General features: G+C 29.6%; 1 protein-coding gene across 2 annotated transcripts; it reads left to right on the plus strand.

Annotated features, from left to right (window-relative positions):
• Positions 1–3132: 3132 nt before the first annotated feature.
• LOC145198818 (uncharacterized) lies at positions 3133–11572 on the plus strand. Of its 2 annotated transcripts, none has more exons than XM_090073549.1 (18): positions 3133–3327; positions 3508–3595; positions 4133–4222; positions 4407–4486; positions 4610–4663; positions 4746–4844; positions 5320–5350; positions 5567–5691; positions 5881–5910; positions 6120–6248; positions 6451–6564; positions 6719–6744; positions 6960–7062; positions 7135–7398; positions 7484–7817; positions 8131–8196; positions 10785–10852; positions 11304–11572. In XM_090073549.1, exons 4-18 carry the CDS (start codon positions 4457–4459, stop codon positions 11457–11459), a joined length of 1629 nt encoding a protein of 542 aa, XP_089929675.1. In that variant the 5' UTR covers positions 3133–3327; positions 3508–3595; positions 4133–4222; positions 4407–4456; the 3' UTR covers positions 11460–11572. The 2 variants fall into 2 exon arrangements, with proteins under 2 accessions (XP_089929675.1, XP_089929674.1); XM_090073548.1 differs by having other exon boundaries at positions 3154–3327; positions 4133–4227.
• The last annotated feature ends 1361 nt before the right edge of the window (positions 11573–12933 follow it).

A 12933-nucleotide genomic window follows, 5' to 3' on the forward strand; every position in this document is an offset into this window, starting at 1 on the left:
TTTTTTTAAGATTGTTTGCTGTCAACTGTCACATAAAAATTCGTAACAAATTCCTGATTGCCCAAGATCTTATTTTACCTGAAGATTTACATACGCGAATATCTAGTTACCCGAAAGTCTAATTACCCAAAGATCTAGTGACCCGAAGAATTAGTTATACAGAACGCGTCTCTCCAGAGAGCATCACCTATATGAAGTAATACATATCCCTTGATGCAAATTTCATAAAAATTGTAAAAGACGATCTTAACCTACATACTTAGGTATGAGATTCACACGAGAATTTCTCCGTGCGAAATTAATGTCTAAGGGAATTGTAGTGTTGAAATCGTTAATATTTGTCCAAAGAGCAAATCGTTAATGATATTCCAAAGGGAATTTTTTGCATAGCAATCGTTATATGTCTTAACAATAATGATTCAGATACCTTCTATGTAATTCAATTTTATGTGTTATTTTAACATTTTATCTAATAGCATAAAAAATGCATCAATATGAACAAATAAAATGCAAATTCTTTTATTCTTTTACAAACAGGAAGCATCTTTTTACGATAAAATAAAAACATGTTTCTTGGGCTTGAAAAAGTTGGAAAAAATCTCATATTTCTTGGAATGAGCATTTCTTAAAATGACTCTACACAAGAAAAAAAAGAAGTTTTTTTAATCAGAGGGGGGATTATTTTCTGTGGTTAACAACAGTTTTCTTTCTAATTTGACATATTAAAATTTCTCATTTGTTTCATCTTTCAAAAACTACCACAACTTCTTAGACACATTTTCTTCAACTTTGTTCGCGAAAGTTTAAAGATGCTTTCTATTCAAGTCCACAATGTAGCGCAACAGTCTACTTTTATATTCTGTGTGGCTTTGCCTCTTTTAAAGTTTGACTTTTGTTGATAAAAGTACTGGTGTACAGTTAAGGTTGTGAGTTGCCAGCTTCCTTTCCTGAGGAATTATTAGTAATGTTGATGCAAAACCTTACAAAGCTCTTTCCACAATAAATGCGAAGCTTTACTATGTAGCTAACTGTAATCTCTCGCGACCGAACAACCTGATTTACAAGAGTTGATAAATCTTTTCAGTGAAGTGAAGCCACGTGGCTTGGATTTAAATCTGTTTTTACATCAAAGGTTTTAATTTTATTTGGGGTAAAAAAATCAGTCAACAGTTGACCTGCCATTTGAAATCTCCTGTAAAAGTTTGGTTTAATTACCTGACTGTTTATTGTTTGGTTAACAATTCTCACCAATTTTTTTAATGTCAGTGGCTTCGCATTACCATCAACATATTTAACAGCCACTTTAAGGCAGCAATTTCACTTGTTAGGAATGCATTGTTGGTCAAAATTTTAACTTGCTGTAGATCAAACATCCCAGGCTGCGTGAAGCGTACTTCAGTAGCCAGGCAATAGTATTGCATCAGTTTCGCTGTAGCATCGCAGTACGCAACACGCTGATATTCTATTAAATCAGTTGATTCCGATTTATCTGAATAATCTGTAAATCACAAAAACAAGTTAAGCCTACGATTAGTCATCATGCGTGATGTCTTTATGTGATACATTAAAAATTATTCTTCTCTAGAATTAAAACGGGTGAATAAAAGCTGTAAATGTGAAAAACTGGCTGAAAGCCGTAATGGAGTTTTTAAAAATAACAGAAAATCACTGTAATTCTGATATTTAAGAAAAACAGGGGGAAAACATGGAAAAAACGGCCTCCGTGTTATCATATTTTAGGTCTGTCCCTAATCATCGCCGTAGCTATCTTTTTTAAATTGTCTTGGGTAAAAGATTTGTTTTTTGCGGTATTTTCGTTCATAGAAACTTTGAGTACTCATAACTTTTGAGTCATATGTTCTTTTCAAATGAAACTTGCATCAAAATGTGCGGTATATAAAGCATTATACACGTTACTGTCCCGTTTTTAATGGATCTTCACGATCTTACTAGAAAACAAAGTTACCTAACCTAAAGTAACCTAAAAAATGCGATAAATTTAAAAGAAACATTAAGGTTAAATTGCTTTTGTTGCATTTTAGCAAAATAAGAATTAAAAAAAATTTTAATTAAGTTTTTCAAAATATTCAAAATTTCACTAAAAATATAAATTTATTATTATTATAATAATTTATTAATATTTATTATATTATTGAGTATTACCTGGTCTTCCACGCTTCTTTTTAGCAACAGTTTCAAATGACTTTGATTTTTTTTTTTTTTGCTCTTTCCATCTTTATTAGTTTAATAAAGATGTAAACAGGACAAGTATCATCTTTCAATCTCTCATCAATGTTTTCAATATAATCATTGAAAGAGCGTTGATTTTGTCATCTAAATTGAATTTGAATTTAAGTGAGCTGAAAATCATTACTGAAAATTCAAGGAGCCTAAGCAAGATCTCCCATCTGAGTAAGCTTTTAATTCAAAATGATCTGAGTTTTTAGCATTACCTTCAAAGCAATATCAGATACCTTGATTTTTTCTTTAGGTTTTAATGAATTAACTTTGTAAACTGTTTCCGCACCTTTCCTAGAAAAGACTCACTTCATGCTCGGGTTCAATTCAAAATTTATCTTATCAATGTTTTAGGAGGTATCTGGAAGAACCGTTCTTTTAGAAACCATCTGTAAAAGTATTTTCTTAAAAATTGTGAAAAATTTCTTGATTCTGCTGGCTGGAACAATTGCTGCTGCTCTGCTAATAGATTTAGGGTTACAAAGAACTGCTTCAGAGTTTCTGTTAAAAAACTATTTTACCCATCAGCTGGAATTACATTTTTAAACGGTGGAGTATCGGAAGATTTACGAAGTTTCCGTACGTCTACAACACCCTTAGTAAAATCATCCTTAATTTAAGGATAGCTCCAAAAATTAGATTACACTTCAAGTCATTCAACCAATTGTTCTTCTTCAAATTCAGTTAACACATTTTCAGGACCCGTCTTCTTCTGACCTTCTCAATTTTGTTGCTTTTTTAAGTGCCACCTAGCCATTTACTGTGGTATGATCTTCATATAACTTTTTATGTAAAGTTTAACTATGCCGTTAAAATGCCGCAAAAAACAGTTTTTTTACGGCAGTTTAACGATACGGTTCTCAGTGGCTTGGTAAACATGCGTTCGTGACTACTAAAAGCAGATTTTGAACCACAAGTCAGTGTGACCACTAATTCACTTTTAAAAATAAGCAAAAGCTACAAATTCTTTCACGCAACGATAAGAATCCTGTAGGTGTCAGTCTGTATCTCATTCCAAGATGGGTAAACCAATGAGGAAGCATGCCGACAGTAATACATTTAACAAAAAGAAGGGTAGTAACAATCCTGGTAAATTGAATTTTGATAAAAATCAATATATTGTTTCAAATTGAATTATTTTGCCTTTAGCCATATTGTTATTAAAACAGTGTTATTAGGTCGTTCTTAATTAGGGTATTGCGTTTAAATTACTCCAGTCATTTTTATATCAGTAAAATTATAATATTTACCCTGGTAAATTTGATTTAGATCGTCCAAAACCTGATGTGGGCTCAAGGACACGAAGTAGGGCTACTATAAATCGAATAAAAATGTACAAAGGTGGTAAGCCGATTAGGTAAAAATTGCATATGTTCTACAAAGTAATTTTTTAATTTTTACAGAAAGAATAGTTTTTGGCGCTTTTTAGTTTCTGCTTCCAAAGAAAAGGATTAGCATACAATAAAACCAAAGAAAATTTTTATTGAAAGCATTAAAAAGTTGGACAATTTTTATTGCTTTCAATAAAAATGTCAACTTTTATTTGGGTTAAGTATGGTATAGTCAAAGGCTGATATTTTTGATGATCCCCAAATCAGAAAACTTTTGGAATTTTATAAATAATGCATAATTATAGAATTTTACAAATAATTCCATAATTATTCTAAATTTGACATCTCCAATTTAGAGCTTTTTTTTTTTCTTATTCTTTGGTTTTATTGTATTCTATTTTTTGATCATTACTGGTATTTGCTAAGATCCCCTTTTCCCCCTAAAAGATTTTAATGTTGTCTTTCTACCTTGGAGAAATGCGTTTAATTCTGTATTTTCTTTTACCTGGTAGAAGTAACCTAGAATGAAATTTATAAGTAAAACAGTTTTTATTGTTAACCAGGAATGAGCAAGGAAAGATCATCATAGCAGCTGAATTCCAGAAAAAAGCAATATCAGGAGAAGTTGCAAGAGTGGAACCAAACAGGAAATGGTTCGGTAATTTCTTGTTAACAAAGATGATCTCTTGAGTTTTTAAAAAGTAAACAAGGAATTTTGTATTGATTACAATAAAATTTATTTATAGTTTAAGATAAAAAAATTAATTAAATTTTATTTTGAAAAATATTACATTCTGTGCTGATTTACATGGAGCTAAACATTTATTTTTAAATTAGGTAATACGAAAGTTATATCTCAAACTGCACTGCAAAAATTTCAGGAAGAAATGGGGAAAACTTTGTCAGATCCTTATAAGGTTATTTTTAATGATCTTAATTTCATAAATTAAATTAAATGGAAGCCATAATATTTTGTCATTCTTTATATTTAAACTGTTTCTGTTGAATATTTGTCCTGAATGTTTATGTCATGATTTTAGGTTATTATGAAAAAGACTCAGTTACCTTTGTCTCTGTTGGATGACCGTAAAAAGGTATGATTGAGTTTACTTTGCATTTAATTTTTGTGAAATAAAATTTTTTAGTTGTTTTTGGTATATACATGTATATTTACAGACAGCTAGGGTTCATTTGCTTGATACCGATTCATTTGATAACACATTTGGTCCAAAGGCTCACAGAAAGCGCCCTGTTATTGCTGCTGGCGATCTTGAGGTAACAATTTAAAATTCAAATTTTTATTAATATTTTATGAGCAAGGCTTAAATGAAACAGTTTGGGTATATCACCTGTACTTAGTGCAGGTGATATACCCAAACTGTTTCATTTAAGCCTTGATGTTGTCTTGGTTTTAAGTATGTTTGAGTTGTTTTTCTTAAATATGTAAATATTGTTAGATTAATATCCAGATTGTAATGAAATAAATTTATGTATAAAGGAAAATTACCGTTTGTTTATAGCAATTTATCATTTCCTTACATTTACATATCATAGCTGACTTTTCTCCATGGTCCTGAATTTCTTTTTTGGTTTTTATCAATTTGCTTTAACTATATTTTGTTATATTTATTAAATTGAAATTTGTAATTGCATTATTAAAAGGGAAAATTTAAGATAAAAGTCAGTTTTTTTACATATTTTTTTCAGTCAATTTATTTATTGGTTTACATTCTCCTTTGTTCATTTTAAGGGTTTGGCAGTTCTTGCCGAGGAATCACAAGGTATGTATTTTTTCTCTAACTTAAAACAAAAGTGGCTGGTTGTTTTTGGAATAGATATAAAAATATGAGAGCCATAGTTTTTTACAAATGCTGTGTTTTTGTCAGAATTACTAATATTTTTTAGTATTTGAACTTTTCACCACAATGTTTGTCTGTTTAAAGTTGTAAAAAAAATTTTAAATCTGACTTGTAACAAATCAATTTTTCTGTTTTTAGAACAGTATACTGTTGGGAAGGATTCAGACTTAGTGAATGTAAATAGTTTTAATGAAAAAAGTGAAATCCGAGACCGTATGTTTTCTAAAGGTCAGTCGAAAAGAATTTGGAATGAACTTTATAAGGTGAAAAGCTATTTTAAAGCACTTTGGTTTACAGAGTTTGCACTGCAAAGTATATGTTGCAGTAGCTATCACTGCAATAATAATCATTGATAATATTTGTAGTACTAACTTATTACTTATTAGACAATCAAGTAATAAATATTGAGTGTTATGTTGATATATTCCACTGTTTTGTTGTTTTTATTTTAGGTCATTGATTCTTCAGATGTTGTCATACAGGTATGTGGTGTTTCAACTTTGATTTTTTGTATTCCTTTTTCCCCTAGTGAGTGTAAATAAAGAATCCCCTGATAACAATTTGAACTGGTAAGTTAATAAAATTGAAGTCTGTTAGGGTTAGGCTTTGATCAATTTCAGTAAAGGTATTTAATCTTCAACAACTTCCTTATTCATTTAAGTTTTCTATTTATTTGGCTTTTTTTTATTAGGTACTTGATGCTAGAGATCCTAATGGAACTCGTTCAAAGCATATTGAAACTTTTTTAAAGAATGAGAAAAAGCACAAGCACCTGGTTTTTATCCTAAATAAATGTGATCTTGTTCCAACATGGGTGACGGTAGGGTTTTAATCATCGTATATTTTAATTTAGGTACTCTTGAATTTTATTTGTTTTTGTAAAATTATTGGTTAATCATATATATATATATATATATATATATATATATATATATATATATATATATATATATATATATATATATATATATATATATATATATATATATATATATATATACACACCCTCTTTATTTTTATAGAGAAAGTGGGTTGCATTGTTATCTACAGAATATCCTACATTGGCATTTCATGCAAATGTTAATAATCCATTTGGTAAAGGAGCTTTAATTCAACTTCTTCGTCAATTTGGAAAGGTATGTTTTTAGAGGTTTCTTTTTTAACTGTTTTTTATGAAGTGAAATGGTATATATATTTTTTTTTTTTCTTTTTTTAACTGTTTTTTATAAAGTGAAACTATTTCTTTCAATTATTAAGTTAATGTAATTATGTGTCTCTGTTCACTTATAGTTACATCAAGATAAGAAAAATATCAGGTGTGTTACTTGTCAAATCTATTAATTTTCAGAGAAGTCAATTGCTGCTTTTTAATTAGTATTAGGTAGTGCCAATTCTCTGATAAATTAAATTCTAATATTTTATGTTGACACTGTTAGTCAGCACCTAGATTAATTTAGAAACATGGTGCTATTTTAACATTTGTGTTTTATTTATCTGCAAATATTATTTATCTCTGTTCTTTTACTTGCAGTGTTGGTTTTATTGGTTATCCTAATGTTGGAAAATCTTCTATAATTAATACACTAAAGAAAAAAAAAGTTTGCAAAGCTGCTCCTGTTCCTGGGGAAACAAAGGTATTTCTTTCTCACTATGTAATATTGACTTATTGATCCTTTTCATTCTGTGATGTTACAAATTATGTTTAGGTTTGGCAATATGTGACGTTAATGCGAAGAATCTATTTAATCGATTGTCCTGGAGTAGTTTATCCTTCTGATGATACAGAAACAGATATAGTGCTTAAAGGTGTTGTGCGTGTAGAAAACCTTAAAGATGCCTCTGACCATATTTCCGAAGTTCTTCATCGAGTTAAAAAACAGTATATTCAAAAAACTTACCAAATAGATGACTGGGAGTCTGCTGAAGAGTTTTTAGAAACTCTTTGTAGGAAATCTGGGAGGTTACTTAAGGTATGAAGTAAAACTTAAAAATATGCAAGTTCAGGAATCTGATCTAAGACCTGCATTTAAATGTACATTATTAATATTGTTACAGGGTGGAGAACCAGATATTAATACTGTTGCAAAAATGATTTTAACTGATTATCAAAGAGGAAGGTTGCCCTATTTTGTTGCTCCACCTGATACAGAAATAAATACAAATGGTGATGTATCAGGCAAAAACAGTGATCCAGTTCCTAAACTGGCTGATGAATCCCAACATGTTATAAAGGATAGCAGTTTAGAAGGTGTAACTTCCGTGCAAACTCAAATACAAAAAGACACGTGTGAAAAAGGTACTTGTGAAAAAGACACAAGTAAAAAAGACACATGTGAAAGTTCTGGTGAATTACAGTTGGACAATGAAGTTGAGCTTCAGGAACAACAAGGTCAGTTTAACATTAAGTTGCTGAATTGTTTTCCTTGACTTGAATTTTGCCAGAAGTCTAAATAAGCTAACAAAAACACAAAATAGTTGTGTAATGATCTGTGTTATTACCTTTTTATATTCAGCTCAGTGCATTAATGTTTCTGATAACACTCTGACCTTTAATAGATAGTGGTAAATCTTTTGAACCTTAAATCTGAATGAAATTTGAATTTCCATATTTGAGCAATTAAAAATACTTTAGAACTAATTGGAAGTCATGTAAGTTACAAACCATATAGGACTGTATTGAAATGATTTTTTTCTTTTTTCAGGTGTGAAATATCAAGTCACGTCAAACAGTTCCATTTTATGTGTTGAAGCTGTTGAAAATAATAGAGGTATGTTATCTGGTATTATGTATTATGGTTATTTTGTATTTTATAACCAATTACTTAAACCCAAATGTATGATCTTTTAAAAAACATAACGATAAGACAGATATAAATGATAGAAGACAGTATATAAATGTTAAAATTACTCTGTTTATTATTAATCCTTAAATTATACTTATCCATAGTGACCTATGGAAATATAAAAAATGTCTTTTTCCTTCTGATTTAATAACTCATTATGCATGAAAATCCTTGAATCAGTTTCTTTCCCTTTGCATACAAAGCTAAACATTTTTGGGATTGAATATATGAAAACCAGGGTATTTTTTATCGCTGTCTTTTTTTCAGTGTATGCTGGTAGATGGTTTGTTCCGTTTTGTCTTACATCTTATGTTGGGTTGCTTTAAACAAGCGTAGATCTTTTAGCCTTTGGTGATATCATAGTTTCAAGAGATGGTCTGCCAACCTTGCATTTCTCTGTTCTTATAAGACTTGCCACCTCTTTTGAAACTTTTTCAGGGGTATATGCTTTGCTTTTGGGTTTACAAATTTTAAATCTCTACAGTATAGAATCCATGCATTTAGTAATGCAATCACTGTTGTATGCACTCAAATGTATATATATATATATATATATATATATATATATATATATATATATATATATATATATATATATATATATATATATATATATATATATATATATATATATATATATATATATATATATATATATATATGTATGTATATATATATATATATATATATATGTATGTATGTATATATATATATATATATCAAAAATGACACTTAAAATTAACTTTGTAACACAAGCATATCATATCAAGCTTATCGGTTCCACTCATATACTTGTTGTATGTTTTAACAATATAGGGTTGATTAACATATACCTTTTACAATTTTAGTTGCATTGTTTAACAGCATGAACTGGTTCAATTCCACATGATAACCTCAAAGTGAAAACGTTATTGTCATACCATCGTACCATAATTTAATTAGAATATGTGTCAGTACAATAATCATACCTTCACGGCTAACTTTATGCAAATTTTTTCACTGAGTAATGGAAAAATTGCTTATTCTTTGATTACATTCAACAGTTAGTGATGTGAAAAAGTTATCTGCAAACACTTTAAAGTTATGACCAGATAGTAAACCGGATGACATATTGAGAACTACAAATGTACCAACTCAATTAAATGATGATTTAATTCATTTTCTTTACCCTAGTAAACATCAAGAAATCCATTAGATCCACTTCTGATACCTTCAAAAAATTTCATATAGTCCTGTAATCCAAGAGCACAACTTCCAAATGCGGTCAAAATCCTTAGTTTACTGTTTTAAGTTTATATTATCAACAAAATGTAAATTACGCAAAATAGACCAGAAACAATTATGTGATAAAACAGAGCTAACATAACTCATGTATGTTTCCCAATACATCTGATCTAATGGATGGCATCTTAAGCCCCATCCTTAAATAGACACCAATGAACTTTTCAATCTCTTTTGATGTTATGTGACTATTACAAGAAGCTTATCTGTGATAAACATTTTGAAGCAGTGGTAAGGAGTAGTCTCATCATCTGGTATGGTTTATGGTGAAATTTTATATCACTAAAATGTAAGTCAACATTTTTCCAAAGTTGTTTTGTTGGTTTGTTCTTATTTATCAAAGATTGGTTGTCATCATTATCACTAATATTGTATTATCGTTAATGATATTCTTTTCATCGCAATTCTTTTGCTTTAGAGTCTTATCTACAGTCTTATTGATATTTTCAGGTTCATAATCTAAATCTGAGTCATTTAAGTCTTCAAAGTCACTCTTCCCATCAAGAATATAAGCAAGAGCCAGTTCTATGTTAAAATTTTTGTTTTTATGCAACTAAAAATAACCCATTGTAGCAAATCTGCTGCATACAACCTAAACAAGCTACTCTATACATTTGAAACTATAAAGCTAAAACATATACTTTTAAAAACTTCTTCAACCTTTTTTAAATTGATAAACATATTGCATAGAAACATACTGTCATAGAAATTTATAAAAGAGAGTAATTTGGAGCCAAATTACAGACATTCCCACCATTTTTAAAATGTAAGATTTAAATGTTGGTCTTGATAACATAATCTAAAAATATCCAAATTAATTATGTTATGTAAACAAGTTGCCACAAATGGCATTATTGACATAAATAGATAAGCCAAACTTATTAAAACTCAAACGCCTGGCTAAATAAATAGTTTGTAGCAGATCTGCTACATGGAGTTCTAAAGGATTTACTTCAATTTTAGTGCTCTTAAAGAATAGTTTAGTTTTTTACATAGTAAACCTTTCTTTTAGAACAAATTAATATGCTTACATGGCTAATTATTTGTCTATAAAATGCAAAAATTCTTTTTACATTCTAAAGATTGCTTTTAGCTTTATATCTTCCTTTTAGTTTGCAAGGTATTTCTGTTTACCTATTGTTTTTTGGTGTAAATGTGATTATTTTGTTTGTTTTTTGTGTTTTTTGTTGTTTTTCTTTTTGTTCAAATCCTTGAGTGACTTAAATGTTTAGAACCAAAGAGAGTAAACAAGAGAAAGAAAGTCGATGACATAAATGCAGAAAGTGACAAGAAAAAAAAGGTTACGGTTAATCTGTTTGAAAAATTATTGTGTATGACTAAATCTTTTCTCTTAAGGTGGTGGGGTGGGGGGGGGGGGGTTTACTGTTAAAAATGTTTAAACGAGAAAAATAACTCGTTTTATCGAGTTATTTTCCTCGTTTTATGTGAGAACAGAAAACTCTTTTTAAAAGAGTTTTTTGAACTCACATATTTCGGTCTTTAAAAAAGTAATTTTTTTAAAACATCGAAACAAATTAAGTACTATCTTAAGAATAAATTTATGTAATTGTATTAAGGTTGTTTTTAATTAAAATTTTTTCCTTAACAAGTTGAATTTTTAATTAACGATTAACTGGATTCTTAAAAAAATAAAGTCCTAAATTAAGCCGTAACTTTGATCAGAATGGAACAGCCACTCTGTAATATCCTGCAATGGTTCTATACATACCTTTATATCTCGTTTTGTTTAGAAGGAACCCCGCATGACAACGAACAAGATGAAAACTGGGACACATTATTATGAGTTTGCAAATGTAAAGAACAGAAATAAGAATAAAGCTCCGAGTATTCGTAACGGCACTCAATCGGATACTAAAAAAAGAGCGAAAGGAGGAAGAAAGTTTTAGGTCATGAAGAAATGTATATGCGAATATTTCTGTAAATATATCTGAAATTAAATATTGTACTAGCTTCATCCTGGAGCATTTCTGGAGTTACATAGAGTTCTTTCGATAAGAAATGTTTTCCTTTTTTTTCTGACAATCAGTTCAAAAATTATCCTAGTTTTGAGCTAGAAAATGAGTTTTTGTGCAAGAAATTCGTCTTTACTGCTCAGTCTTTTAAATCCAGGAAGACCTACCAACAGTTACGGGAAACACAATTATTTTTGAAAAATAAAGTATTCGACTTATGTAGAAGTTCCCAAACAGCAGCAAAATAAAAAAATAATCTAACATTCAAAATTAAATATATCGGTTAAACTTTGGTTTTTCCCTAAAATTCGTTTAGAGAATAACAGCTGGGGAAAATTTAAGTTAAATTGAGAAAACATTGTGATCAGCTCGAAGTTGTCAACTAAAAGCTTCACTGTATTTGGAGAGAAACTTGCTTTAAAACAAAAAAAACATAATCAAAATCGATTAAGTAGTTTTCCAATTATTTCAACAGGTCATTATTATTCCAACAGTCTTTATGTACGAACTGTTGGATCATATCATCATCTGTATGTTTATGTTGTTGGTAACAATCAGTCTTTCACTCTAATTATCAAACCCTATCATTAAGAACGTTTGATAAAATTCATCTACTGAAGGTGTGAGAGTTGTTGGCATCTTCATTTTTTAAGTTACACTGATCGTATCTCTGATCTTTGTTTCTATGTTTGAAAAAATCAGAATTCGGCATCTAAAAAGAAAACAAAGTATCAGCTTTTTTCTCCATAGAAACCTTTTTATCCAAAAGAGTCAAAGAAACAATTATCAAATCAAGAAATCATGTGCGATACCATGTTTGTAAAGAAATGTTAATACAGAATCAACTACCTCAGGTTGTAAGAAAAAGCCTTCCTCTTTCATCTGAACAATAGTATCTAGATCAGAAGCAGGAGCTCAAATGGTTTCTTGTGCTTGAAGACATTGATGAGTTTCAAATCTACCAATATCTTACTGTTTTCCTGCACAAACCTCAATTGCTTGGACATTTTGAGGTATGATAGATTTTAACCAAAAACCAAGTATGATCAACAGCCCTGGTTTTTCTGAATTTGAAATCGGCAGAAGCAGATAAAAACTGCATGATTAGTTCAGCCAACTCTAGCCTAGCATTCCTCACCCTACTTTAATTAGTAACATAATACTGACAGTAATCCAAGGTTTGTCTTGCAGTATCTTTCAAAACTGTTCTTTCCACAGTCTTCCAATCAAAAGATTCCTGTTTTACTTTGGCATCCTCATGTTTAGGATCTTAAAGCATTTGTTTGCACTTTTTAAATATATTTTCATGATTCCTAAGTAAATATCTTTACCTGAAGAAGATTGCAAGCAGATACTCCAAGAAGATTTGAGTCTCCCTCAATGTTAACATGCACAGCTAATCTTTCAT

This window comes from Hydra viridissima, unplaced genomic scaffold (assembly GCF_058129835.1).
Source record: "Hydra viridissima isolate aposymbiotic clone 2 unplaced genomic scaffold, HvirCarnegie_v1 scaffold_16, whole genome shotgun sequence".
Lineage (NCBI taxonomy): Eukaryota > Metazoa > Cnidaria > Hydrozoa > Anthoathecata > Hydridae > Hydra > Hydra viridissima.

What these genes read in the sequence shown, in the direction of transcription:
- LOC145198818 (XM_090073548.1), top strand. Translation starts at nt 3,258, where the DNA reads ATGGGTAAACCAATGAGGAAGCATGCCGACAGTAATACATTTAACAAA. An exon ending in TGTTGGATGACCGTAAAAAG is followed by an intron (nt 4,664 to 4,745) that starts GTATGATTGAGT and finishes GTATATTTACAG; the next exon opens with ACAGCTAGGGTTCATTTGCT. An exon ending in TTCTTCGTCAATTTGGAAAG is followed by an intron (nt 6,565 to 6,718) that starts GTATGTTTTTAG and finishes GTTCACTTATAG; the next exon opens with TTACATCAAGATAAGAAAAA.